Here is a 26348-nt window from a genome sequence, read left to right on the forward strand (position 1 = left end):
CAGAGAGAATTGGTGGGAGCAGAAACAGGACAAGGTGAGAAAGTGCACAATGAATGTTTCCCCACATTCCATACCTCATCCTCATCTGGTCTACTGAAGGCTCAGGAACTCCCCTTCTCCCCCACCCCGCAATATCCCACATGCAACGAAAGCAAACAAAGGTGAGATACATATACAAAAGAAAAGAAAACAGCTACTCTATGAATAATCATCATGATGCCGTAAGGCTAATAGAGGAAATATATGAGCTGCAAATAGCAACACTATTTTATGAAACTATTAGGGTTGGTATATATTAAATATATTTGAAACTTTCCTTCACTGGAAATTTGTAAATAAGACAAGTCTAGGAAGAGAGGACCCTAAAATATGAATATCTATGTAACCCCCAAGGATTCTGGACCTTTAAGAACTTAGTTATTACTTCCTTTGGGAGAGACTCTTTGTTCAGATGTTCCAAAACAGAGTGGCTATGTTTTTTCAAATTAATATTTGAAAATTCTAAATTCCCCTTGAGTTTAATTTGAAGAGTCCATGGGGAAAAAAGAACTTCTCCCTGGCTATTTTGGCTCTGAGAACATAATCACCTACATTTGAAATTAGAAAATATACTTACAAAGTGTTTCATGCTGTCTCATACCCCACGCAACAGCATGCATAGGAGAATTTTCTATGTCCCATTTATTTTCTAAATCTGGTTTATATAGTCCTACGCCTTTCAACTATTGCCACGATAAGGCGTTCCGGGTAGTTTCCTATGATCCGGATACCATTCAGGGAGGAAAAAAGGCAGGTTTATGTAATCACAGTTATTGCTTTTCTTTAACTACATCTGAGTATTTCTCTTTACCCTGATACCAAGGTAAACATTGGTTCCAAGATAAACATGGCATATGAGCAAATCTTTGTGGGCTGGTATGCCCATGACCTTAGCAACTAAGGTGAACATTGCAAACATTGATCTCACAAAATGGTTCTAATATAAAAATCAATGAGCTCACTATTTCTACTTCTCAATTCCCTAAAAGTGTTTTTACTAACAGTGTGGGTGATTGAGACAAACCTCATGAAACCAAAAGAGACAGGCTGAACTACACAATTAGACTGATTGAAAAGCAATCTGGTCCCGCTCTTCATCCAAACCAAAAATCATGTGGTTGTCCCTGCGCTGCCCTCTGTCTACCCACCAAGCTGACCTCATTTCACTTCTTCAAACATCCACCCTGGTGGACTTTCCTGATGTCCTGATATTTTGCTCCTGCTACATGGCTTGTTTCTCTCCTGTGACCTTTCATTTTAGGGCACGTTTTTCCATAAAGAATATTTTGACTAGCCCTGGAAGTCCTGAGACATAGGAAAATATTGCCTTTATATAATAAGTCAAGCATGAATTTAGGCCTTTTCATACATTATCTTTTTTTTTTTTTTTTCCTCAAGCTCTGACTGGCGGTGGCCCAGCTACCTGGATCAAATTCCAGAAGGCCAGAACCAAACAGACACTTCTTCTGAGAACATGTGCTCTGTATGGGCAAGCCCGGGCACTGGAATGGCCCAAGGAGGAAAGACAGACAGCTCAGTCCTTACAGTGCCTAATAAAAATTGGCCACAGGAACATCAAGCAGTTGCCTTTAGGGGGCTATAGGTCACCCAGGGCTCAGATAATATCATACTCATATCTCTATTGCTCTCAGTACTTCAAAAACACCATGCACAGACCACAAACTCAATAGTTATTGAATTATTAAAGAAGTTATTAAAGAAGTTGGAATCATCACAGTTCCTTGCCTGTACCTTACTTTGGCTATTTATATTTTTTGTTGTGTTGTATCTATTTGTACAGTTGTCTGATCAGGATATTAAATTGGACATTTATGTCAATTATCAATTTTGTGAGGTTAGAGACTTTGTTTTGTTCTCTGCTGTAGTTCTAGTGTCTAATATTTAAAATAGTACCTGACACAGAGTAGGTTGTTTTGTTTTGTTTTTTGAGATGGAGTCTCACCCTGTTGCCCAGGCTGGAGTGCAATGGCTTGATCTCGGCTCACTGCAACCTCCGCCTCCCGGGTTCAAGCGATTCTCCTGCCTCAGCCTCCCGAGTAGCCGGGATTACAGGGATGTGCCACCACGCCTGGCTAATTTTGTATTTTTAGCAGAGACAGGGTTTCACATGTTGGCCAGGCTGGTCTTGAACTCCTGACCTCAGGTGATCCGCCCGCCTCGGCCTCCCAAAGTGCTGGGATTACAGGCGTGAGCCACTGTGCCTGGCCCATATACTTGTATTTTTCCCCTAATCTCTAAGCAAATAAAAAATATAAGTCAGTAACCCAATCACATCATTATGGCCCACATACAAACTCTCCTTCTCATATTGTTGTTTGGTTTGGTTGTTTTTCATTAGCTCTTTCCATTCAGTCAGATACACATGAGGACGCCTGGCCTTCTTCATGCATGTGCCACTTGTTTTCCATCTCTATATTCAATTATGATTATATTCGTCTGTTTTCTATGGCTGTTTTCAACCTCCTCCCTCTTCTACCCTGCGGATCTTCTCCTCTCACCTTCTTCACCTCCTGCATTTTTATATACATCCAGGAACCCAGGACTCCTGCCTTCCAGGACACCAACTGCCCTGATCCCACTGTTCTCCTGTTAGCTCTTCTTCTGGCTCATTTTCCCTGGATGTTTCTGTGCCTTTTCTTTTGTCCTTAATATTTTCTCTAAAGCAGGAACCTCTGAGTAGGCACAGCATGTTAGCACACGTTATCTTGCAGCATCTTGTATCTATCCTGAGCTACTTATTTTTTTCTCTATGGGCACCCAACCTCAATGGCTTGATTTACCCCACTTCTTTCTGAAGTTCATTCCAGGTAAATTGGCAGCTAGGGTTCCCAGTCCACCCCATCTTGTTAGGCAGTTGACATAGTCTTTTACAAAGCTGAATTCTCTTATTTCTAATTTTTTTATTCAATTGAAAACTTCAAACAGCCTGATCATTTTTTTCTCTCTCCAAATGAAAAGTGGCCAGCCGTTGTTCCCCTTGCTTCCATGAAGGCATCCAAATAGTGTTATAGTGTTATGCCCAAGTCAAGACTTTGGTAACATTTCAGTGATCTGCCTAACTTTCAGGAATGTGCTTATCAGCAATCTGATTGGGGCAGGATCTTGGAAGCTCTGACTCATGAGATGACACAACTGTGCCTATTGTCTTATTGGAGTACCTTCTGGGCGCTGAGGGTTGTAACCTTGGCAAAACTGCCATTTCAGAGAAGGGAGGGAAGTGGCCCTGGGCTTGGGCAGTAGGACATGCCTAGGAACTGTTGAGGAAGCTATGTGCTAGCATGTAATAACCCGTGAAAGAAAACTGGGAGACAGGAAGAGGGGGCAAGACTCCCTTCCTTAGTTCCCTTACAACATCCCCAATATGCTATTATGAGTTAGATGTCTTGTTATCAGAGATCAGTACTCCCATTACTTAGGAGAGTCTTGTCTCAAAGAAACTTTGGGTTTCCAGGAAATTGTTGCAAGATATAGGTTCTCATTATATCACATGTGCATGAAGCAACTTCTGCACATACTCAGTCATGATCTACTCATTCCCCCAACAGATAATATTCACATGCAATGTTTCCCTTGCTTTCTATCAATCATGTGTTCCTAAGGCTGCCTCCTGTACTTCACTTTTGGTGGTCAAATTTAGGCTGAGTGGATGATGCATTAATTCATTATTATCTCTTATGTAAGGGAGAATGGGGAGTGATCACTAGCTTTCCGGATGATGTCCAAGGATACTTGCTTCCAGGAATTCATATCCTTGTATAGGTCCCACTCACTCTGAATAGAGTTGACCTGTGCAACCAATGGGATATTGTGGAAATAAAGGTATGGAACTTTCTAGGTTAGTTCATAAAAGACATTATGACTTCTGCCTTGTACACTCATGGATCATTCACTCTGGAGGAACCAGTTGCCATGTTTTAAGATGCTCAAGTAGGCTCATGGAGAGGTCTATGTAGCAAGAAACTGAGGCCTTCTGCTAAGAGCAATGTGAGGAGCCATCTTGGAAGCAGATCTGCCAGCCCCAGTCAAGCCTTCAGAGGACTGCAGCCCTGGGCAACATCTTGACTAAAACCCAATGAGCTACTCTAGTCAGAACCACCCAGCTAAGCCCTCCTGGATTCCTGACTCTCAAACTGTGTAATGTAATACATGTTAATTGTGTTCATGTTTTGGATAATTTATTATGCCATAAGAGAGCTAATTTTTTAAAAATTGAGGTTAAATTCATATAAAATGAAATTAACTATTTTGAAGTGACAATTCATTGGCGTTTAGCACAGCCAAAAAGTTGTGCAACCATCGTGTCTGTCTAGCTCTGGAACATTTTCATCACCCTGAAAGGAAACTTGATAACCATTGAGCAGTTACTTTCATTCTCCCTTCCCTCAGACTTTGGCATGCACCAATCTGCTTTCTGTCTGCATGGATTTACCTATTCTGTATATTTTATGCAAGTGAAACCATACAATATATATCCTTTTGCGTCTGGATTTTTTTACTTAACATAGTGTGTTTTCAAGGTTCATTCACATGACAATATCAGTACTTCATTCCATTTTATCGCTGAACACTATTGCTTTGTATGCATGTGTCATAGTTTGTTTACCCATCGATCTGTTGAGGAACATTTGGGTTGCTTCTACTTTTTGGCTATTGTGAATAGTGCTGCTATGGACATGTGTGTACATGTATGTGTTTGGGTACTTGCTTTCAATTCTTTTGGGTATACACACACCCAGGAGAGTGGAATTTCTGGGCTATGGTAATTTTATGTTTAGCTTTTTGAGGACCCATCAAGCCATCCTCATCAACACTTACTTTTTTGATTATATCCATCCTAGTGGGGGTAAGATGGTACCCCATTATGGTTTTGATTTGCATTTTCCTAATGAAGGAATAAGTTATTTAAAACTTATTCCAAATTTACGCTATCAAGGCATAAATTTGGTCCGTAGGAAAAATAATATATTGAAGTGTCCCAGTCATTAACTCATTAATTAACTCACTTCTTGAACAAACATTCCTTGAGCATCTTCTACAGAATAGGTCCTAGGGGTTGTGGAGTTCTCAAAGTTGAATAAAACAAAGTCTTTTCCCCTAAAGAGCCTTCTGTCAACTAGGGGAGATGAGATGTTTATCATAGCGGAGATTTGTCATCTATTTCAACTGTAAGCAGTTTTGAAAGGGACATGGGGAAGTATTAGAGGACTTAACTTCACATTAAGGAAAGCAGATTTAAGACTTGTCTGGGATCCAGAAGCCAAGCTTCTGAGAGTTGGTGAACCAACATTGCCAAATTCATGATTTTGTCCAGGGCTAAACCCTCCCAGGCTGAATAAGTGAGCACTTGCTGTGGTTCCCACCCAGTCCTCTTTGCCTGTCAGCATATTTGGGCTCCCCATGTCTGGCCTGGCTTTCCCCCTCCTGGGGGACAGCCCAGTTGGCAATACACCTGCTTTGCTTGTATTCTAAGTTTAGGATTGGGGGAGTTGGTAGGAGAGAGGATTGGGGTGGATTTTTTTTTTTTTTTTTTTTTGGCCTTTCAACTCTCAATTTCAAACCCTGAGCCTGGACTTTGAGCCAGGCTTCATTCATTTTGCCCTGGCATCAATAACAGTCTTTGCCTGTGCCAAGAATGACCCCTGCCTGTTCTGGTGCTGCCACATTTCTTTCCATTCCTTCAGCTGAGACAGATTGGGAAGTGTAGCATCTTCTCAGACTCAAGTTGAACTTGGCATTTTACTAGATTATACTGATCACCACCAGGCCTTCATTTGTTCTCTCTCTCTTCTGGCTAGAGTCTACAGGTCCTACACAGCCTACCCTATATCTTTTATGATATTATCTTCTTTTGTTTGCTGGGTTTGCTTTTTTGCCTTTCCAATGGATTAAATTCATTTCATTTTAACAAATATATCAAAGTATCTACAATATGCCAGACACTATAATAGTATTGAGGAGACAGAAATGAACACGTTAGACATGGTCCCTGACCTGATACTGCTGACAGCCTATTAAGGAGTATGGTATCCATTCATTCAATTGATCATTTACCCACCAAATGTTTATTGAGTTCTTACTGTGAGCTAGGTGGAATTCTAGGTGTTAGGAATACAATGGTGAGCTACATAGATTTGATCTTTCATGTCAAGGAATTCTTAGTTGGTGGAGGAGATAAGAACTTAGTACATAAACATGTCTGTTATCTACCCCTGCTCCCTGTCTTCACTTCCTTCCATATGCAGCTTAAATTCTGTGGCCAATTACCTTCCTGTGTTATAATCACTCTCTTGAATATACCCTCCACTCCCTTGCCCCATTCTCGCTTCAGTGAACTCTTTTTTTTTTTTTTTTTTTTTTCTTGAGATAGAGTCTCTCTCTGTCGCCCAGGCTGGAGGTGCAGTGGCACAATCTCGGTTCACTGCAAACTCTGCCTCCAGGGTTGACGTCATTCTCCTGCCTCAGCCTCCCGAGTAGCTGGGACTACAGGTGCCTGCCACCATGTCTGGCTAATTTTTTTGTATTTTTAGTAGAGACGGGGTTTCACTGTGTTAGCCAGGATGGTCTCGATCTCCTGACCTCATGATCTGCCCGCCTCGGCCTAACTCTCTTAATTAAACCACGTCATTGCCTACTTGGTGACTGTGCTGAGTGGTCTGACTTTAAATTCACATTCACTTACCTCTAGGGTGGCCTTAAAACTCATAGGAAATTGTACTGTATTTTTCAAGTCCAATCACACTGTTATTCTGCCAGACAACTATTGCATGTCTTTATCTCTCCCCAAACTTCCGATATCTCTCCCCAATCCTCATTCACACAAGATGACAGTCTTGTGTGGCTTGTGGTATTTAGCTTGATCCCTGACTTTTCAACATATTCCTTGTATTGCAGGGGGCACAAGTCTCAAAAATCTATTATCCAAACTGTTGTCAGCTGCTTTCCAGTTAGCATCTGCCAAGGAGACCCTGACACAGATTAGAAAGCAGGAGGAGGGGAGAAATCGTTCTTATTCTGGATTTGACAATGGCAGCTGCCTGTAGGCAACTGCAGGTTCCAGCCACACCAGCATTTCCAGCACCTACAGAGGAGGTAGCTCCTGCTCAGCCTGCAAGTCACAGCCCCCCTTAGAGGTCCCCTCTCTCCCATTGTCTTCTTCAGTCCTTCCAGCCTTTTGCACCCAATTCCTTCCATTAAAATTCTCTCTGCTTGAGAATGTTTCATGTTTTCCAAATTGGTCACTGATTGATAAAACTTGTTCCTTATTTCATTGAGAATATGGAAGCTATCTGAAAAAACTTCCATATCCTCCCACCACCATGTCTACCCACCTTCCAGCATCTGTGTGTATAAACTCTAGCTTCTCTCCTATTTCTTAGGACTGGCTGTCTGAGTTCCTAGCCCTAGTTTCCACCTCTGCTTTGATCCCAGACCTTATTCCTTCTGGCTCGCTCATGCATTTCTATCACCATCAATTTCTCTTCCCTGCATTGCCTATTTTTTGCTTCTTTTCCAGATCATTCCTGTGAGCAAAAATATATGCATTTTTGCCTCCCACATTCAAACAAAATAAAATGACAATAATGATAGAAATAAAACAGAAAAAAATTCCTCTCCTTTCTGCACTTCCCACCCTAAGTACTACCCTCTTTTCTGTTCTTCCATTAGCAGCAGAATCCCTTGAAAGAGTGGTTCATACTATCTCCTCCTGGTTTCCCTTGAACCTACTCCAATCAGGCTTAAGCTCAAACAGTCCACTGAAACTGCCCTAAATACATCTAATGACCTCTGCAATAATAAATGCATGGTCCACTCTCAGCCCCACTCTTCCTTGATCAACGAGCAGTCTTTGACACAGCTGAGTCCCCTCCAACCCCTCAATGGGCCTCCGGAACACCACACATGTGTGGCTTTGCTCTATCCTTCTGACCACTCCTTCTGCTTTGCATCTTCCCAACCCCAAATGAAGGAGTGTCCTCAACCTTAGCTCCTGGGCCTTTCCTCTCTTCTGTCTCTATTTAGCTCATTTCATGATTGCATTCAGTGTCATGGTTTTAAATATAATCTCTACTCTGACAACTTCCAAATTTACATTTCCAGCCCAGGTCTCTTTCTTGAGCTCTAGACTCATATGTCTAACTTTCTCCTTGATATCTAATGATCTAAAAATCAGCCTGTTCAAAAGTGATCTCCAATTGTTCCACCCCCTACAAACCTGCTGCCTCACAGTCTTTCTTATCTCAGGGAATGGAAGCACTATGATATTGGAACCATCTCCCCTCTGTTTCCCACCTGATAGGGTTTGACTGTGTCCCCACCCAAATCTCACCTTGAACGGTAATAAGGGTGGGGCCAGGTGGAGATCGTTGAATCCTGGGGGTGGTTTACCCCATATTTTTCTTGTGGTAGTGAATAAGTTTCACGAGGCCTGGTGGTCTTATAAATGGGAGTTCCCCCGCACAAGCCCTCTTGCCTGCCACCACGTAAGGCATTCCTTTGCTCTTTCTTCTTCTTCTTCAGCCATGATTGTGAGGCCTCCCTAGCCATGTGGAACTGTGAGTCAGTTAAACCTCTTTCCTTTATAAATTACCCAGTCTTGGGTATGTCTTTATTAGCAGTGTGAGAACAGACTAATACACCACCCATATCCGTGGTATCAGGAGATCTCCCCAGCCCTACCTTCAAAATATATACAGGATTAAAGAACTTCTCATCAACTTTACTGCTTCTACCCTTGTTTAATCCACCCCCATCTCTTACCCAGAATATTTTGAAAGTCCCTTAACAGGTGTTTGCCAGAGCGCCCGTTTTAAACAGTAAGGCAGATCATGTCACTCCCTGATTTATACCCAGCTTAGCTTCCCATCTCACTCAGCATAAAAGCCACATGAGCCACATGGTCCCACACCCACAGAGGCAGGCCTCTACTTCCTCTGCCTTCACCCCCTGCTACTTCTCCTCTGCACCCTCAGCTCCTGTCATTCTGGCTTCTTTGCTGTTCTTTACCTGGGACTTTTGCATGTTCTGTTCCATCCATCTAGAATATTTCCCCTCAGGAATTCTTTTCCTTGTTCTCTACTTTTTTTTAGGTCTTTATAAAAATGTAACCTCAATTAGGCCTCTCCTGGTGGTCCTATCGAAAATTGCAAATGTCATCCTTAACCCTGACATCTCTATCCCTGTTCCCTGCTTTGTTTTTCTCTCGCACACCGAATGTAACCTAACATACTATGTGGTTTACCTATGGATTCCTTTGCTTATACTCTTGCCTTTCACTGGGATGTAAGCTCACGAAGATAGGGACTTTGTCTACTCGGCTTCCGGCTTTAGCCCCAGCCCATAACACCATGCAGAGCACCTAGGAGAAATTCAATAATTGTGAATGAAGGAGCAAATAATTAAAAGGTGCCTCAAGCAAAAGAAGAGTGTCATGAGAGAGAATAGCAGTCAGGACCCACTTTAGATACGGTGGGTGTGGGGGAGGTAGGAGGAGCCAGGACTCTGGCAAGTGGCTTTTAGGATAAGACCTTAGGAGTGTGCGTTGGGGAATACAAAGTAGTTTGATCCATTGCTTTAGTTTGCTGGGCAATGAGAGGTTTCCCAGGATGTGGGACTTTCAACGCTAAAAGGAAAGTGCCAGGCAAACCAGGATGAATTGGTGACTTTAGCAGAAGGGGAAGAGAATGTCCCTGGTGGAGGGTGGGACAAGTTCAAGTACTCTGCTGGAAAAGCTTCAGGGGCCAGGCTAGGCAGAGCCCTGTAGGGTGCGGCAGCAGTGTTTTCTATCACCTGTGCAGTGGGAGGTCACCAGAGGGTTTTTGTAGAAACCTTTCTAGCTCTCATGTGGAGAATGGGTTGGAGCCCAGTAAGAGGGAAGCATGGGGACCAGTTTTCTCCAGGGGAGGAAGGTTGTTAAATGTGGTTTGGGTTCTGTGAGGACCTAGTCAGATTCACCCTAGGGGGTTGGGGGGGTGAGGTTGAGTTATTGCTTCCTCATCTCTGAGAGCTGGGAAGAGTGGGCAGACTCTGAATCTACCTTTTATAATTTTGTTTAATACCAGCACTTACTGCAAATTGCAAAGTAGGTGAGATTGGAGTGGTTTTTTGATAAAGAGAGAGCTTGTCAAGGGGAATTTCGGAGCCATTTTCCACATCAACTCAATAGAGGTGTTAATCCTCAATCTGGATAACAGAATAATTCAACTACTGACTTTGGCTTTAAACTCCACTGCAGATTAACCAACTGTCAAGGACCTCAGCTGCCAGCAGACAGGCCTCGATGATGAAGAATGTCAGACACCCACGGCAGGCACCGTGCGGACACTCCAGGCCTGACCCCTCCCCGTGGAAGGCACAGGGGCAGTGCTGGTGAACTTCTGGATGGCCCTGGGTAGTTGATTGCTGGCTGCCACCATCCCCCAACAGGGCAGGAAGAAACCTGTTTTGTGCCAGATGACAAGGTGAGATTTCCTGGCCCTGACTCTTTAAGACAAAAATTGTGATTTAGAAAGAGACTGGCCTGCAGAGGAGCATCATCAAAACAGTTTTGTTCTTCTAAAAATAAATTTTAAACAGAATGGCAAAATTATTAAGCATCTTGAAAATTGAGTTGACTTTAGCGCTCTCACATGCTATGATTATTTTTGCATAATCTCTCCTGTTATTTTCCTATGCAAATTTATCTATTAACATAGTTTCTATAAGTGAAAGTGTGTCCTTATTTCTTTTATTATGTATTTCTATTACTCATTCACATTCTGATAGAAAATAGGTTACTTTTTCTAATTACACACATAACTTTGCAAAGAACATCTTTGTGTGAAAACAATAGTATTGTTTTGAATTATTTCCTTAAGATAAACTCTTAGAAGTAAATCTAAGTCAAACTTTTTAAACAATAGAATACATGTATATCATCACTGCTACATTGCTTTCTAAAGTATTAAATTTAACTTCTCATAGTATATGAGTATATAAATTTTGTAGTAACAACAATTTCTTTTATTTTTCAGTTTTGTAATTTAGTAGTTATGACATCACATCTCATCTTTGTTTCAATTTTATTTCCTTGATTACTGATGAGATCAAATATTTTTTCATAAAATCCCTGTCTTCTGTTCTTTATTTCTTCCTTTCCTATCAAGTACAATTTGCAATTCTTCTATGAGTCTCCTTTGCTTTCCAGTGGGTATACCAGGAGTGTTACCTAGTAGGATTATTGAAAGCATTGGTTACTCAGAACAATGCTGGTGAGTAGTCATGGGCTTGATTTGGGATGTTATCAACTGCCTAGCTTTGAATGCTGGCTCTGACATTTGAATGCTAATGAGACATAGAAAGGTCATTTTGCAAGAGCAAGTGGGATTGGAGATATCACTGTGGCTGCCTTTGGAAAATGCCACCTGTCACATTAATCATTTTCTTTTTTCTTTTCTTCTTAAAAATAGAGACGCAGTCTCACTATGTTGCTCAGCCTGGTCTCAAATTCCTGGGGTCAAACAATCCTCCCACCTTGGCCTCCCAAAGTGCTGAGATTACAGGTGTGAGCCACCACACCAGGCCTATAACTGCAGCTTTCCAATATTATTATTCTCTCCCTCTTTCTTATTTTTCAAATTTGTCTTGTTTATTCTTGCTCATTTATTTTTGCATATGAATTTTAGAACCATCTTATCAAGGGCTTTTGACTGGCAATGCATTGACTTATTAACTAAATTGGGGGATAACCAACAAATCATTTTCTATTTGTAAATTTGCCAAGTCTTTTCTTTCTTTGTTTCTGCTTACTATCCCTGTAGCATGCCATTCACAAAGTGGCCACAAGGTGGGTGTAGGAGCAAGGAAGGTGACCCTCAGGCCCTTTTTGGTGTTTCTTGAGACCTGGTACGAGGTACAAGGGAAAGAGTGAGTTTGCTAGACAGAATGAGGCTGCAATTATCTACATATAATATCTTGCACTTATTTGGCCTAGCTTACAAACATTTCATTTTCATTATTTTCTTTGGATAAATGAAGAGCGATCTTTCCCCATTTTATTTATTTATATTTATTTATTTATTTATTTATTTATTTATTTATTTTTGAGATGGAGTCTTGCTCTGTCACCCAGGCTGGAGTGCAGTGGTGAAATCTTAGCTCACTGCAACCTCTGCCTTCTGGGTTCAAGCAATTCTCCCCACTCAGCCTCCCAAGTAGCTGGAATTACAGGGGCTCACAACCATGCCCGGCTAATTTTTGTATTTTTAAATAGAGACAGGGTTTCACCATGTTGGCCAGGCTGGTCTCAAAAATCCTGACCTCAGGTGATCCACCCATCTCGGCCTCCCAAAGTGTTGGGATTACAGGCGTGAGCCACCGCACCTGGCCTCTCTCCCCATTTTATAGATGACAAAGTGAAGCCCTCGGAAGTGGGACGACTTCTCTACAAGGAGGACACAGAGCCCATGTCCTCTTGTATCAAGGTTACTCTTTTCTACGCTATCCAAAGGGAATAAAAAACAAGTGGAAATGAAATCCAAAGCAATGGCTGGAAAATGGGTGCAGGACCATTATCCCCATGTTCAGAATCCTGGCCTCAGCCTCCATGTGCCTCTCATCTCTGTGTAGTTAGTCATCAAGCCTTGTCATTGTCCTTCATGGTGTATCTCACATCTATCTTTCCTCTCCTCCCAATATCATCTCCATCTCACTTCTGACTGGTATCCAGGACCCCAGTTTTCCCCTCCAGTCTATCCCCTTCGCTAGGGTAATAATTTTCATTAGTCAGAGGTGGGGAAATGGAGGCAAACAAGGTTATTGTTTCCAGAATGAGGTGCCTGGGGTTGATCTAGCTGATGGGCCTTCCGAAGCAGGCCGGGCCTTCTGGGAATAGTTTGGTGGGTTGATGGATGAGATGTCAAGGGCATGCCCACCACACCTCTCCTGGCTCCTACTGGGACACCCACAAGGAGCCTCCTGAAGGTTCTCCAAGGGGCAGGGTATTATTGTCTGTTGACTCCAGGGCATGGGCAGAGCAGGCAAGCAAGTTGGGGACAATTGCCAGGCAGCTCCAGGGAGCAGCAGGCAGCACAGGGCAACCCTCCGGTGTCTATCAAGGAAAGGCTGCTGAAGAATGAGCAGCCACACTGGGGCTTGCTTTCCAAAATGATTCTTGCTGAGTCACTCTGGCAATGTGACCCTGGGCCACGCCTCTTGGCACCTGCTATTTTACTTCCGTTAGCTTGAAGAGAAATTAGAAGCCTCAGTGTTGCCTTATAAGGCAAATTGGGGCAATTCTTTGAGAAGGAAGGGCTGTGACTTAGGGACACCTGCGGAGGGGAGGGAGAAGTGGCTGCACACAGATCAGAGGTTTGCATATACACACACACAGGCTCACACATGAGCAGGGGAGAAGCTTCCTTCACCCATTCCACATACTTGTACACGCTATTTTGTCTTTTGTGAATTCTTTTCCTTTTAAACACACAGAACCTGGATTCACCTGTACCAGTATGGTGGCGTGGGGTCGCTGGAGGGATGTTTATTTCCACCCTTCAGGAAGCAGCTCTGCATAAATTGTGCCTTGAAGAAGAAGACCTCAGATCTGAGGTTAGAAGGCCGCTGCTTGTGATGCACTGAAGCTCAGAGGTCACCCCATCCGACTCTCCACACCATCCCTCAGAAAACCACCTCAATGATCCAAAACAGGGACTCAGGTGTATGACTGAAGAGGTCCTGGACCTCCAGAGATAAAATTACCAGCTCCTTAGAAGCACTCCAGAGTTTATCAAAGCCTACTTCCGCTGGGGAAAGCTCTGTGCCTCCCCTCAGCAGCCACCCATGATATCTACCCATGGCTGCTTCTCTAAGTCCCCTGCCAGCCCCACCTTCAGGAGCTGGAATTGGGATGGGTAAAGTTTCCACAGCTACTTTCTTAATGTAGGAATCACTCCGAGGCCCTGCACAACACGTACTTGACACCTTTCATCTCAAATACTCCCTTTGACTCTGTCTGGCTTGATTCAGTGTCTGGTCCATACCTTGTTGCCTAGCTCCATTCATTGAAGGCATGCATCTGAGTCACCTGCCTCCCTCATGTCTAACACTGCCCTCCTTATGAGCAGCTAACCCAGGACAACAGAGGGGAAGGCGGTGATGAGATAGACCATTCTGTCGCACCCTCAACCCCAAGCTATTAAGGTGATCAAGTTAGCCTCCATCAGGAGAGGAGAATGACCTTGGATAGAATATTAAATATGAGTTGTGCATTAAAAAAGAGAATCAGAGAGGTTATATAGTTTATTGAAGGCCACATAGCTATTGTTTCTGTGCCTCCTTTCAAACCAAATAATCATGAGTCACAATTTATTGACCGTTTCCTATGAATCTAACCCCATGCTAGCCTCTTATCTTATCTCATTGAATTATCATTATTATGGTTATTAATTTAAGTGTGAGGAAACTTAGATAAATTTTGCAGCTTACTCAAATTCTGATTCAATAATTGAGGCTGAGTCATTCTATACAGTTGTATTATCAAAGTTAGTATTATGAAATTATATTATTGGATTAGAAAACTCAGAACTTAAGTTTGAGAGCTGCTCTGTATCTTGCATTTGGGAATTCAGATCTCATAAAAATTATAAAAAATTTTAAAAAAAAATTATAAAAAAAAATGTTTTTGAGAAAGTGAGAGCTAGAATGCATTAGCAAATGCCTGCCCTTGCTGGGCCCCCATACCACCCCTTCCTCCTGTACAACCACCCTGCACACACACACACACGCACACGCACCCCACAGATTTTCAGCGTCAACTGCCATAGAGAAAAAGATTCTCAGGGGGGCCAGTAACAGTTCCAACTTGTTCTCATATCAATGATGTCACCTGACCAGGAAGTCTACTCCAATTTGCTCACTGAATTAAGTCAAAAACTGAGCAGCAGAGGTAGTTAGCTTCCGTTAGGGTATTTAATTTTAGAAACTAAACAGCTTGCTGGTAAATTTAATGTCATCACTTCTCATTACTTAGTTAAGAAAGATAAGTGCTGGAATAATCACTAAGTAGGGGTTTTTATTGTTCAAAGTAAAAATGCAATTTTGATCAAAGAAAGTAACATTCTGGCTGGGTGCAGTGGCTCATGCCTCTAATCCCAGAACTTTGGGAAGCTGAGGTGGTCTAATTGCTTGAGGCCAGGAATTTGAGACCAGCCTGGCCAACATGGTGAAGTCCTGTCTCTACTAAAAATACAAAAATTAGCTGGGCATGGTGGTGCAGCTACTCGGGAGGCTGAAGCATGAGAATCACTTGAACCTGGGAGGCGGAGGTTGTAGTGAGCCAAGATTGCACCACTGCACTCCAGCCTGGGTGACAGAGCAAGACACTGTCTTAAAAAAAAAAAATTAACATTCCTTTTTAATGGTCTCATTTGGTAGGAACAATGTATTGGAAGAAATAATATATGAAGTAGAATATAGTGTACATTTTGTAAACAAATGGGCACCAGTTCCATAATAATTATGTATAACTTATTTTTGTTTTGACACAATTACAAAGTTATACAAAAGTTGCAAGTAGAAGAGCTTTATTTTCCTTACCCTTGTGAGTATAAATTGGCATTTTGACAGCCATTATTCCTGAATATTTTTAATTTTTATAAATACATAATAGTTGTACATATTTATGAGGAACATGTGATATTTTGACACATGTATGCAATGTGTAACCATTGAATCAGGGTAACTGGGATATCCATTACCTCAAGAATTTATTATTTCCCTATACTGGGAACATTCCAAATCTATTCCTCTAGTTATTTTGAAATATACAATAAATTATTGTTAACTGTACCCTCCCTAATATGCTATTGAACTCTAGATCTTATTTCTACTATTTAACTGCATTTTTGTTCCTATTACTGAACCCCTTTTTATCTTCACCTGTCCACTACCCTTCCCAGCCTCTGGTAGCCATCATTCTACTCCCTACTTCCACAAGATCAATTTTTTTTTAGATCCTAACTATGAGTGAGAACATGTGATATTTCTTTCTATGTCTGGCTTATTTTACTTAAGATGTCCTCCTGTTCCATTCATGTTGTTACAAATAACAGGATTTCATTCTTTTTTATGGTGGAATAATATTCCACTGGGTGTATGTGCTACATTTTCTTGATCCAGTCATCCATTGACGCACCCTTAGATTAATTCCATACCTTGGCTATTGTGAATAGTGCTACAATAAACATGGGAGTGCAGATATCTCTTCAATATACTGATTTCGTTTCTTTTCAATATATACCCAACAGTGGGACTGTTGGATCATATGGGAGCTCTCATTTTAGTTTCTTGAGGAAGCTCCATACTGTTTTTATACTGTATTAATTCACATTCCCACCAACAGTGTATGAGTATTCCCATTTCTTGGCATCCTTGTCAGAATCTTTATTTATTTATTTTTTGTAAAAGGCATTTTAACTGGAGTGAGATTATATCTCATGTGGTTTTGAATTGCATTTTTCTGATGATTAGTAATGTTAAACATTTTTTCATATACCTCTTGGCCATTTGTAAGTCTTCTTTTTAAGAAATGTCTATTCAGATATTTTGCCTGTTTTTAATCAGATTATTTTATTTTTTGCTATTGAGTTGTTTGGGTTTCTTATATATCTGGTTATTAATCCCTTGTCAGTTAAATAGTTTGCAAATATTTTCTCCCATTCGGTAGGCTGCTTCTTTGTTGATTGTTTCTTTTGCTGTGCAGAAACTTTTTAGCTTGTTGTGATCCCATTTGTCCATTTTTTGCTTTAGTTGTCTGTGCTTTTGAGTTCTTACTCAAAAAATCGTTACCCAGATCAATGTCCTGAAGTATTTCCCTGATGTTTCCTTCTAGTAGTTTCATAGTTTCAGGTCTTACATTAAGTATTTAATCCATTTTGGTTTGATTTTCATACATAGTAAGAGATGAGAATCTAGTTTCATTCTTCTGCGCATTGATATCCAATTTTTCCAATACTATTTGCAGAAGAGACTCTCCTTTCCCCAATGCATGTTCTTGGTGCCTTTATCAAAAACAAACTTGTTTGTTTGTTTGTAAATGTGTAGATTATTTCTGGGTTCTCTGTTCTGTTCCATTGGTCTATGTGTCTGCTTTTATGCCAGTACCATGCTGGTTTTGTTACTGTAGCTTTGTAGCATAATTTGAAGTCAGGTAATGTGATGCCTCCAACTTTGTTCTTTTTGCTCAGGATTACTTTGTCTACTCAGGGTCTTTTGTAGTTCCATACAAATTTTAGGATTTTTTTTTCTATTTTCATGACGAATGTCATTGGCATTTTGATAGGGATTGTATTGAATCTGCCGATCACTTTGGGTACTATGGACATTTTAACAATATTGATTGTTCTAATCCATGAACATGGGGGCTGTCTTTCTGTTTTTGTGTGTCCTTTTTAATAACTTTCATCAATGTTTTACAGTTTTCACTGTAGAGATCTTCCACTGCTTTGGTTAAGTTTATTTCTAGGTTTGTTGTTTGTTTGTTTGTTTTCTTTTTTTTTTTTTTTTTGCAGCTATTGTTAATAGGATTGCTTTCTTGGTTTCTTTTTCAGATTGTTTGCTGTTGGCATATAGAAATGCTATTGATTTTTTGTCTTTTTTGTATCCTGCAGCTTTACTGAATTTATTTATCAGTTCTAATGGTTTATTTAGTTGAGTCTTTAGGTTTTTCTAAATATAAGATTATATCATGTGCAAACAAGAATAATTTGACTTCTTCCTTCCTAATTTCGATGCCCTTTATTTCCTCTTCTTGTTTAATTGCTCTCACTAGGGCTTTCCATTCTATGTTCAAGAAAAGTGGTAAAAGTGGGCATCCTTGTCTTGTCTATATCTTAGAGAAAAATATTTCAGTTTTTCCCATTAAGTATGATGCCAGCTGTGGGTTTCTTGTATATGGTCTTTATTATGTTGAGATATGTTACTTTTATACCCAGTTTGTTGAGATAATTTTTATCATGAAGGGATGCTGAATTTTATTAAATGCCATTTTGATATCTATTAAAATGATCATGTCGTTTTTGTCCTTCATTCTGTTAATATATCATGTTTACTGATTTGCACATGTTGAACGACCTTTGCACCCCATCTTTTTATTGTGTTGTTGAATTTGATTTCCCAGTATTTTATTGAGGATTTTTACATCAATGTTCATCAGAGATATTGACATTGAATTTGGTTTCCGAGTATTTTATTGAGGATTTTTACATCTATGTTCATCAGAGATATTGACATATAGTTTTCTTTTTCTTTTGTTGTGTCTTTGTGTGGTTTTGGTATCAGGGTAATGCTGGCCTCATAGACTGAATTTGGAAGTATTCTGTCCTCCTTGGTTTTTTAGGAATTGTTTGAGTAGGTTTGTTATTAATTCTTTAAATATTTGGTAGAATGCAGCAGTGAATCCATCCTGTCCTGGGTTTTTCTTTGATGGGAGACTTTTTATTACTGTTTCTAGCTCATTACTTGTTATTGGTTTTTTCAGGCTTTGTATTTCTTCATGGTTCAATATTGTTAGGTTTTATGTGTCTAGGAATTTATGCATTTCTTCTAGATTTTCCAGTTCCTTGGTGTACACTTGTTCATAATAGTCTCTAATGATTCTTTGTATTTCTATGGTTTCAGTTGGTGTTTCCTTTTTTTTAAATTTCTGATTTTATTTATTTAGATCTTCTCTCTTTTTTCTTTGCTTACTAAATGTTTGTCAATTTTGTTTATTTTTTTCCAAATACCAACTTTTTATTTCATTGATCTTCTGTATTGATTTTTTAGTCTCAATTTTATTTATTTCTGCTCTGACCTTTATTATTTCTTTCCTCTTACTAACTTTGGGTTTGATTTGTTCTTGCTTTTCTAGTTCCTTGAGGTTCATCATTAGGTTGTTTATTTAAACTTTCTCCTTTTTTGATATAGGTACTTATTATCTACTTTTTTGATATAGGTACTATAAACTTCTTTCTTAGTACTGCTTTTGCTGTATCCCACAGATTGGGGGATGTTTTATTTCCACTTTCATTGTTTTAAGAAATTTTAAAATGTCCTTCTTAATTTCTGCATTGACCCATTGATCATTCAGGAGCATGTTGTTTAATTTCATATTAGTATAGTTTCCAAGATTCCTGTTGTTATTGATTTCTAGTTTTATTTCTTTGTGGTTAGAAAAGATACTTGATATGATTCCAATATTTAAAAAAAATTTTGAGACTTGTATTGTGGCTTAACATATGGTCTATTTTTGAGACTGTTCCATGTCCTGAGGAGAAGAATGTGTATTCTGCAGCTGTTGAATGAAATGTTATATAAATGTTTGTTAGGAACATTTGGTCTATAGTACAGATTAAGTCCAATATTTCTTTGTTGATTTTCTGTCTAGATGATCTGTCCAATGCTGAAAGTGGGGTGTTGAAGTCCCCAACCATTATTGTATTGGGGTCTATCTCTCTCTTTAGCTCTAATAATATTTGGTTTCTATATCTGTATGCTCCAGCATCAAGTGCCTATATGTTTACAATTGTTATATCTTCTTGCTGAATTGATTCCTTTACCATTATATAATAGCTTTCTTTCACAGTTTTTCCTTAAAATCTCTTTTATCTGAGATTACCATAGTTATCTTAAAATCTGTTTTATCTGAGATAAACATAGTTACTCCTGCTATTTTCTTTTCTTTTCTTTTCTTTTTTTTGGGGGGGGTGGGGAGGTGGGATTTCATTTGCATGGAATGTTTTTTTCCATCTGTTTCTTTGGAAACTTCTCTGTTACTATTTCATTGAATAACTTTCTGCCTTTATCTCTTACATCTTACATTCTGCCTACATCCTCTTTGAGGCCAACAAATCTTGATTTGCCATTTTGAGGTTATTTTGTAGATCTCGTAGATGTATTTTAATTCATTTTTCTTCTCTGACTGCGTATTTTCAAATAGCCTGTCTTCAAGCTCACCAATTATTTCTTCTGCTTGATCAGTTCTGCTGTTGAGACACTCTGATGCACTTTGCAGTTGGTCAATTGAATTTTTTAGCTCCAGGATTCCTGTTTGATTTTAAAAATTATTTCAATCTCCTTGTTAAATTTCTCTGATAGAACTCTGAGCTTTTTCTCTGTTATCTTGAAGCTAATTGAGCTTCATCAAGACCTCCATTTTGAATTCACTGTCTCAGAGGTTACATATCTGTCACTCCAGGATGGATAACTGGTGCCTTGTTCAGTTTGTTTGATGATGTCACATTTTCCTGGATGTTCCTGATGCTTGTGGACATTCATCAACGTCTGAGCATTGAAGAGTTAGGTGTTTATTCCAGTCTTTGCAGGCTGGTCTTGTTTGTATTCATTCTTTGTGAGAAGGCTTTCCAAGAATTCAAAGGGGATTGAGTGTTTTTACCTAAGCCTGTGATCACTTCAGCATTTCAGCCAGTTCAGCACTAGAGGACACCCTAAGCCCAGGTATGCTGCAACTCTTGCAGACTCACACAGCCTTGGTGTAGACTTGGGGAAGTTAGAAAATTCCCTGGGTTCCCAGGCAAAGTCCATCACTGTCTTCCCTCTCTTTGCCCCAAGAAGGAGTCTCTCTCTATGCTGGACTGCTTGGAATTTAGGGAAAGTTGACACAGGTGCTTCTGTAGCTACCATAGTTAGCACCACTCTGGGTTGTGCCTGAAGCCCACTTTCTCCTAGAACAGCACAGTACCGAGGCTCATCGAAGGCCCATACCTACTACTGCCTGGCTGTTGCTGATGTTTATTCAAGATCCAAGGCAATTTTAGTCAGCAGGTGGTGAATCCTGTTGGACCTCAGTCCATCCCACCTGGACAGCAGATTCCCTTCTGGCCTGAGGTAAGCCTAGAAATGCTCTGGGAGCAAAGGCCTGGGGTAGGAGGCTTCAGGATTCCACCCAGTGCTTTACTGTGGCTGAGCTGGTACCCAGTTACAAAACAAAGTCCTCTGTAATCTTCCCTCTCCTTCCCCTAAGCAGGAGGAGTCTCTCTCCATCCTCCACTGCCAGGAGTTAGGGGATGGTTGAGGCAGGAACTTCCCTGGTCACTGCAGCTGGTGTCGCACAGGGTTGCGCCGCAAACCCACAGCCTCCAAGAATAGTGAAGCACCAGGGTTTGCCCAAGAACTTCAGCTCTTTTGGCATGACTGTCACTTAAATTTATTTGGAGCCCCAGGCCACTTTAGTCAGTTGGTGGTGAAGCTAGTTAGGACTTGGTTTCCTCCTTCTGGGGCAGAAGATTTCCCTCTGGCCCAGTGCTGGTCTAAATTCTTCCTCCATGGGCACTGGTGGACTTCTGCCCAGTGTTGTGTTTCTTCATGACAGCGCAACATGGAGTTTCAATGGAAATTCCTGCAATCACCTTGCTGTCCTTCCCCCAAACACACAGATTCTCTCTGCACTGCACTGCCTGGGGTTGGGGCAAGGATGGTGTAGGCAATGAAAGACTGTCCTTCCTACACTCTTCAATGTGTTGTTCCTTGTTATTATGTTAAAACCAGGTACTGTGATCACTCATCTCTTTTTTTTTTGGTCCTATTGAATGTGCTTTCTTGTTAAACAGTCGTTCAATTTGATGTTCCTAAGGGAGGCATGATGCTGGATGGTTCTATTCAGCCATCTTGCTCTGCCTCCTCTTCCTCCTGAATCCTTTTTTGTATTTTCTATAAACCAGGATATTTTTCTAGATAACCACAAAACAGCCAGCACAATCAGGAAACGGACATTGGTACATTGTTGCCATATAATCTGTAAGCCCCTGATCAAGTTTTGCCAACTATCCCATTAATGTTCTTTATAGAAAAAGGAGCCAGTTCAGAATCATGTGTTATTTGGTTGTCATGCTTCTTTAGTCCCTTCCAGTTTGGAACACTTCCTCAGTCTTTCCTTTATTTTAATGATCTTAACACGTTTGAAGATTACACGCTAGTTATTTAGTGGAATGTCCCTGAGTTTACAGTTCAGTTGATGCATCCTTATGGTTGGATTCCAGCTGTCATTCAGGTTGGATTCATCCTTGTCAGAAATAGCACTAAAGTGTTGCTGTGTTCTTCTTGTTGCCTCCCATCAGGTGGCACATGATTTTGTTTTGTCCTAACACTGTTTCTGCCCACTCGGATCACTTGACTAGGGTGGCTTCTGCCAAGCTTTTCCACTGTAGCTACTCTTTTCCCTTTGCACTTACTAAGAATTTTGTTGAGAGATACTTGGGAACTATGTAAATATTTCATTTCTCATCAAATATTCAATTTATTCATTTATTTTATTTATATCAGCATGGACTTGGCATCCTATTCAATTCAGTGGGTAGTAATCCATTACTCTTATTTTTCATTTTGATGCTCAGATTGTTCCTGATTTGCCCAGAGGATTGCCTCACACTGACTTCTGTGTCCTATAGATATGCTCTTATTATGCGTTGAGTACTTCCTACTGCTGGGCACAGGATATTCCAGGTTGATCTTATAATTTTCCTGCCCTGATCCTGCAATCAGCCATTTCTTCAAGTAGCAATGATTCCTTTTATAAGAGAATAGTATTCAGAAGCCAGGATCTGAGCTCAATATGTGCTCATTGCTATTGGAGTAGGTCTGCCCTAGGCCTTCTCAGTGGACAGAGCTAGGGAATATGTGTATGCATATACATATGCACCAATATATGTAGAAATAGAAAGACATAGATGGAAATATGCTGCATAATGTATTTAACTTATCAATTTATTATATACATCTCATGTCTATCTATCTAATGAAAACCTCAGCTCACACCAGGATCTTCAATTTACTTATTTCTTTTTTCTTTTTTATTTACTGAGATAGGGTCTCACTGTGTTGCCTAGGCTGGTCTCAAACTGCTGGGTTCAAGTCATCCTCCTGCCTTGCCCTCCCAAAGTGCTGGGATTATAGGTGTGAACAACTGTGCTCAGCCCATTCAATTTAAATTTAATACTTGGGTTCATTTTAGTTTCTCATTTTCCATATTTGTAACTCCTTTCTCTGACAGTGAGAAACCAGGCTCCTGTTATCCTTCATATATTTATTTCTTTGCTCAGTCATCCTGCATGCCACCAATTTCCCATGGCCACCATCGCCCCTTCCCCTGTGTGGATGCCCTCCTTACCACACTCAGGCTCTGCTTGCCCACCCCAGCCATGGCCCTCTCCTTACCATACGGACACCCTCCTTGCCTGCTTAGATCCTGACACCCTACCTTCGGTGATATAGTTTGGGTGTTGTCCCCTCTAAATCTCATGATGAATTGTAATCACCAATGCTGGAAGGGGAGCCTGGTGGCAGGTGTTTGGGTCATGGGGGCCGATTGTTCATAGCTTGGTTATGTCCTTGTGATAGTATGACACCTCTCTTTGCATTACACCTGCTTGGCCATGTGATGTGCCTGCTCCTGCTTCACCTCCTGCTGTGCTCCCTGGGGCCTCCCCAGAAGCTGAGCAGAGGCTAGCACATGCTTGTAAAGTCTGCAGAACTGTGAGTCAATTAAACCTCTTTTCTTAATAAATTACCCAGCCTTAGGTATTTCTTTATAGTAATGCAAGAATGGACTAATATACTGGGCAACAATGATTCCTACTCTCACATTATCCTCCCTGGCATGGGTATCTACTTAGCAGTGCCCCACCTAATGGATTTAGGGAAATGTTATTATGTTGCTCAGGAAGGGAAAGAAAGAGACTAGAAGGAGCTCATTTATGGATATTTTGCAAGATAAAGGAGAGGAGAGCTCTTCTACCATAGCACTTGTGAATGTCTACAGTGGTGACTATTTTGAGTGGCTTAGAGTTAAAGGGAATAAATCTGAAACTAATATCCTGAAAGTTTTGCACCAAAAGGTGTTCTGAAGTAGAGAATCTTTGTTCAAAGACAGTCTCAACAAGCTGCAATGACCTGACTGTGAAATGACAGAAGCGATTCTGCAGAAAGGATACCTAAAACTCAGATGATCATGGTGGACAGGAAGCAGGACTAGATTGTAGCTCCAGACAGAGCAGCATGCGGAGGCTCGCATTGTGAATTTTAGCTCCAGATCAACTGCAAGAGCAAATCATCAATCCCAAGAGGACTCACAGACCCTCTGAAGGAAGCAGACTGCTCCTGCAGGATCTGGGAGAACCCCCAAATACTGTGAGTGCCCCAAATGTGGAAGTGGGAAAGGGAGACTCTTCTCTCCCAAACACACACCCCCACTGGAGAAACTGAAGGTCTCTTTGGGAGAGAAGTTTCCGACTTTGCCTGGAGCTGAGTCAATTTGGGAAGCCAAGCAAAATACAGGGGTAGAGGAAGCAGCAGAAAAGCCCTGGGAGCTTGCTGGGTCCCCTAGTAGGCCATTCCTCTCTGGAACCACAGGGATCCAATGGGAGGGAGGCCAGAGAGCCAGTTTAAACTCCACAGGGAGGGCCAGGCGCGGTGGCTCACACCTGTAATCCCAGCACTTTGGGAGGCCGTGGCGGGCAGATCATGAGGTCAGGAGATCGGGACCATCCTGGCTAACACGATGAAACCCCATCTCTACTAAAAAATACAAAAAACAATAGCCAGGCGTGGTGGCTGGTGCCTGTAATCCCAGCTACTGAGGAGGCTGAGGCAGGAGAATGGCATGAACCCGGGAGGTGGAGCTTGCAGTGAGCCAAGATTGCGCCACTGCACTCCAGCCTGGGCGACAGAGCAAGACTCCATCAAAAAAACAAAAAACAAAAAACAAAAACAAAAACAGCAATAAAAAAAACTCCACAGGAAGAATAGAAGGAAATCTCTAGCTGAACTTTGTAAACATTTGAATGGGGTGAGAAGCCTCCTGGCCAGAACTTGTGGGAGGGTACAAATCTGGTGTGCAGTCTCCACAGGCAGGGGAAGACACAAACCCTTTTCTTTCACAGCTACGAGGCACGTAGCCTGGTTTTCAAGCTCATCTTGCCCTCTGCCTGGAAACGGACCCGGGGCTGTTGGTGGGGGCACAGAGGGAATGGACCGACCCTTTGGTTTGCGTGGGAGCTGGGTGAGGCCTTTGATTGCCAGCTTTCCCCCACTTCCTTGACAACCTGCATGAATCAGCAGAGGCAACCATAGTCCTCCTAGGTACACAACTCCAGTGAACTGAGAATCTCACCCCCAACCCCCACAGCAGCTGCAGCAAGACCCACCCAAGGACAGTCTGAGCTCAGACATGCCTTGCTCTGCCCCCACCTGATGGTCCTTCCCTACCCACCTTGTAGAGGAAGACAAAGAGCATATAGTCTTGGGAGTTCTAGGGCCCCACCCACCACTGGTTCCTCCCCATACTAATACAGGTGATGCTCTCTGGAAAGCGCCACCTCTTAACAGGAGGACAACCAGCACAAAAATAGAGCATTAAACCACCAAAGCTAACAACCCTCACGGAGTCCATTGCACCACCCCCACGCTCCCACCACCTACACTGGAACAGGCGCTGGTATCCAAGGCTGAGAGACCCATAGACAGTTCGCATCACAGGACTCTGTAAAGACAACCCCCAGTACTAACCCAGAGCCAGGTAGACTCGCTGGGTGGCTAGACCCAGAAAAGAGACAACAATCATTGCAGTTTGGCTCACAAGAAGCCACATCCATAGGAAAGGGGGGATCGTACTACATCAAGGGAACAGCCTGTGAGACAAAAGAATCTGAACAACAGCCTTCAGCCCTAGACCTTCCCTCTGACAGAGACTACCCAAATGAGAAGGAACCAGAAAATCAACCCTGGTAATATGACAAAACAAGGTTCTTCAACACACCAAAAAAATCACACTAGTTCACCAGCAATGGATCCAAACCAAGAAGAAATCCCTGATTTACCTGAAAAAGAATTCAGGAGGTTAGTTATTAAGCTAATCAGGGAGGAACCAGAGAAAGGTAAAGCCCAATGCAAGGAAATCCAAAAAATGATACAAGAAGTGAAGGAAGAAATATTCAAGGAAATAGATAGCTTAAAGAAAAAACAAAAAGTTCAGGAAACGTTGGACACACTTTTAGAAATGCAAAATGCTCTGGAAAGTCTCAGCAATAGAATTGAACAAGTAGAAGAAAGAAATTCAGACCTCAAAGACAAGGTCTTCAAATTAATCCAATCCAACAAAGACAAAGAAAAAACAATAAGAAAATATGAACAGCTGGGCATGGTGGCTCATGCCTGTAATCCAAGCACTTTGGGAGGTCGAGGTGGGTGGATCACCTGAGGTCAGGAGTTTGAGACCAGACTGGCCAACATGGTGAAACCCCATCTCCACTAAACATACAAAA

General features: G+C 41.4%; 1 protein-coding gene across 1 annotated transcript in view; it reads right to left on the bottom strand.

Moving 5' to 3' along the window:
* LOC100989114 (gastrokine-3) overlaps window positions 1-26348 on the bottom strand; it is a 39854-nt gene that overhangs the window by 5355 nt on the left and 8151 nt on the right. The window contains exon 3 of the mRNA XM_055107373.1: window positions 4876-4942. Within this exon, the coding sequence (XP_054963348.1) occupies window positions 4876-4942 (67 nt within the window). The remainder of the gene's footprint in view (window positions 1-4875; window positions 4943-26348) is intronic.

Source organism: Pan paniscus, chromosome 12 (genome assembly GCF_029289425.2).
Source record: "Pan paniscus chromosome 12, NHGRI_mPanPan1-v2.0_pri, whole genome shotgun sequence".
In the NCBI taxonomy this organism is placed as follows: domain Eukaryota; kingdom Metazoa; phylum Chordata; class Mammalia; order Primates; family Hominidae; genus Pan; species Pan paniscus.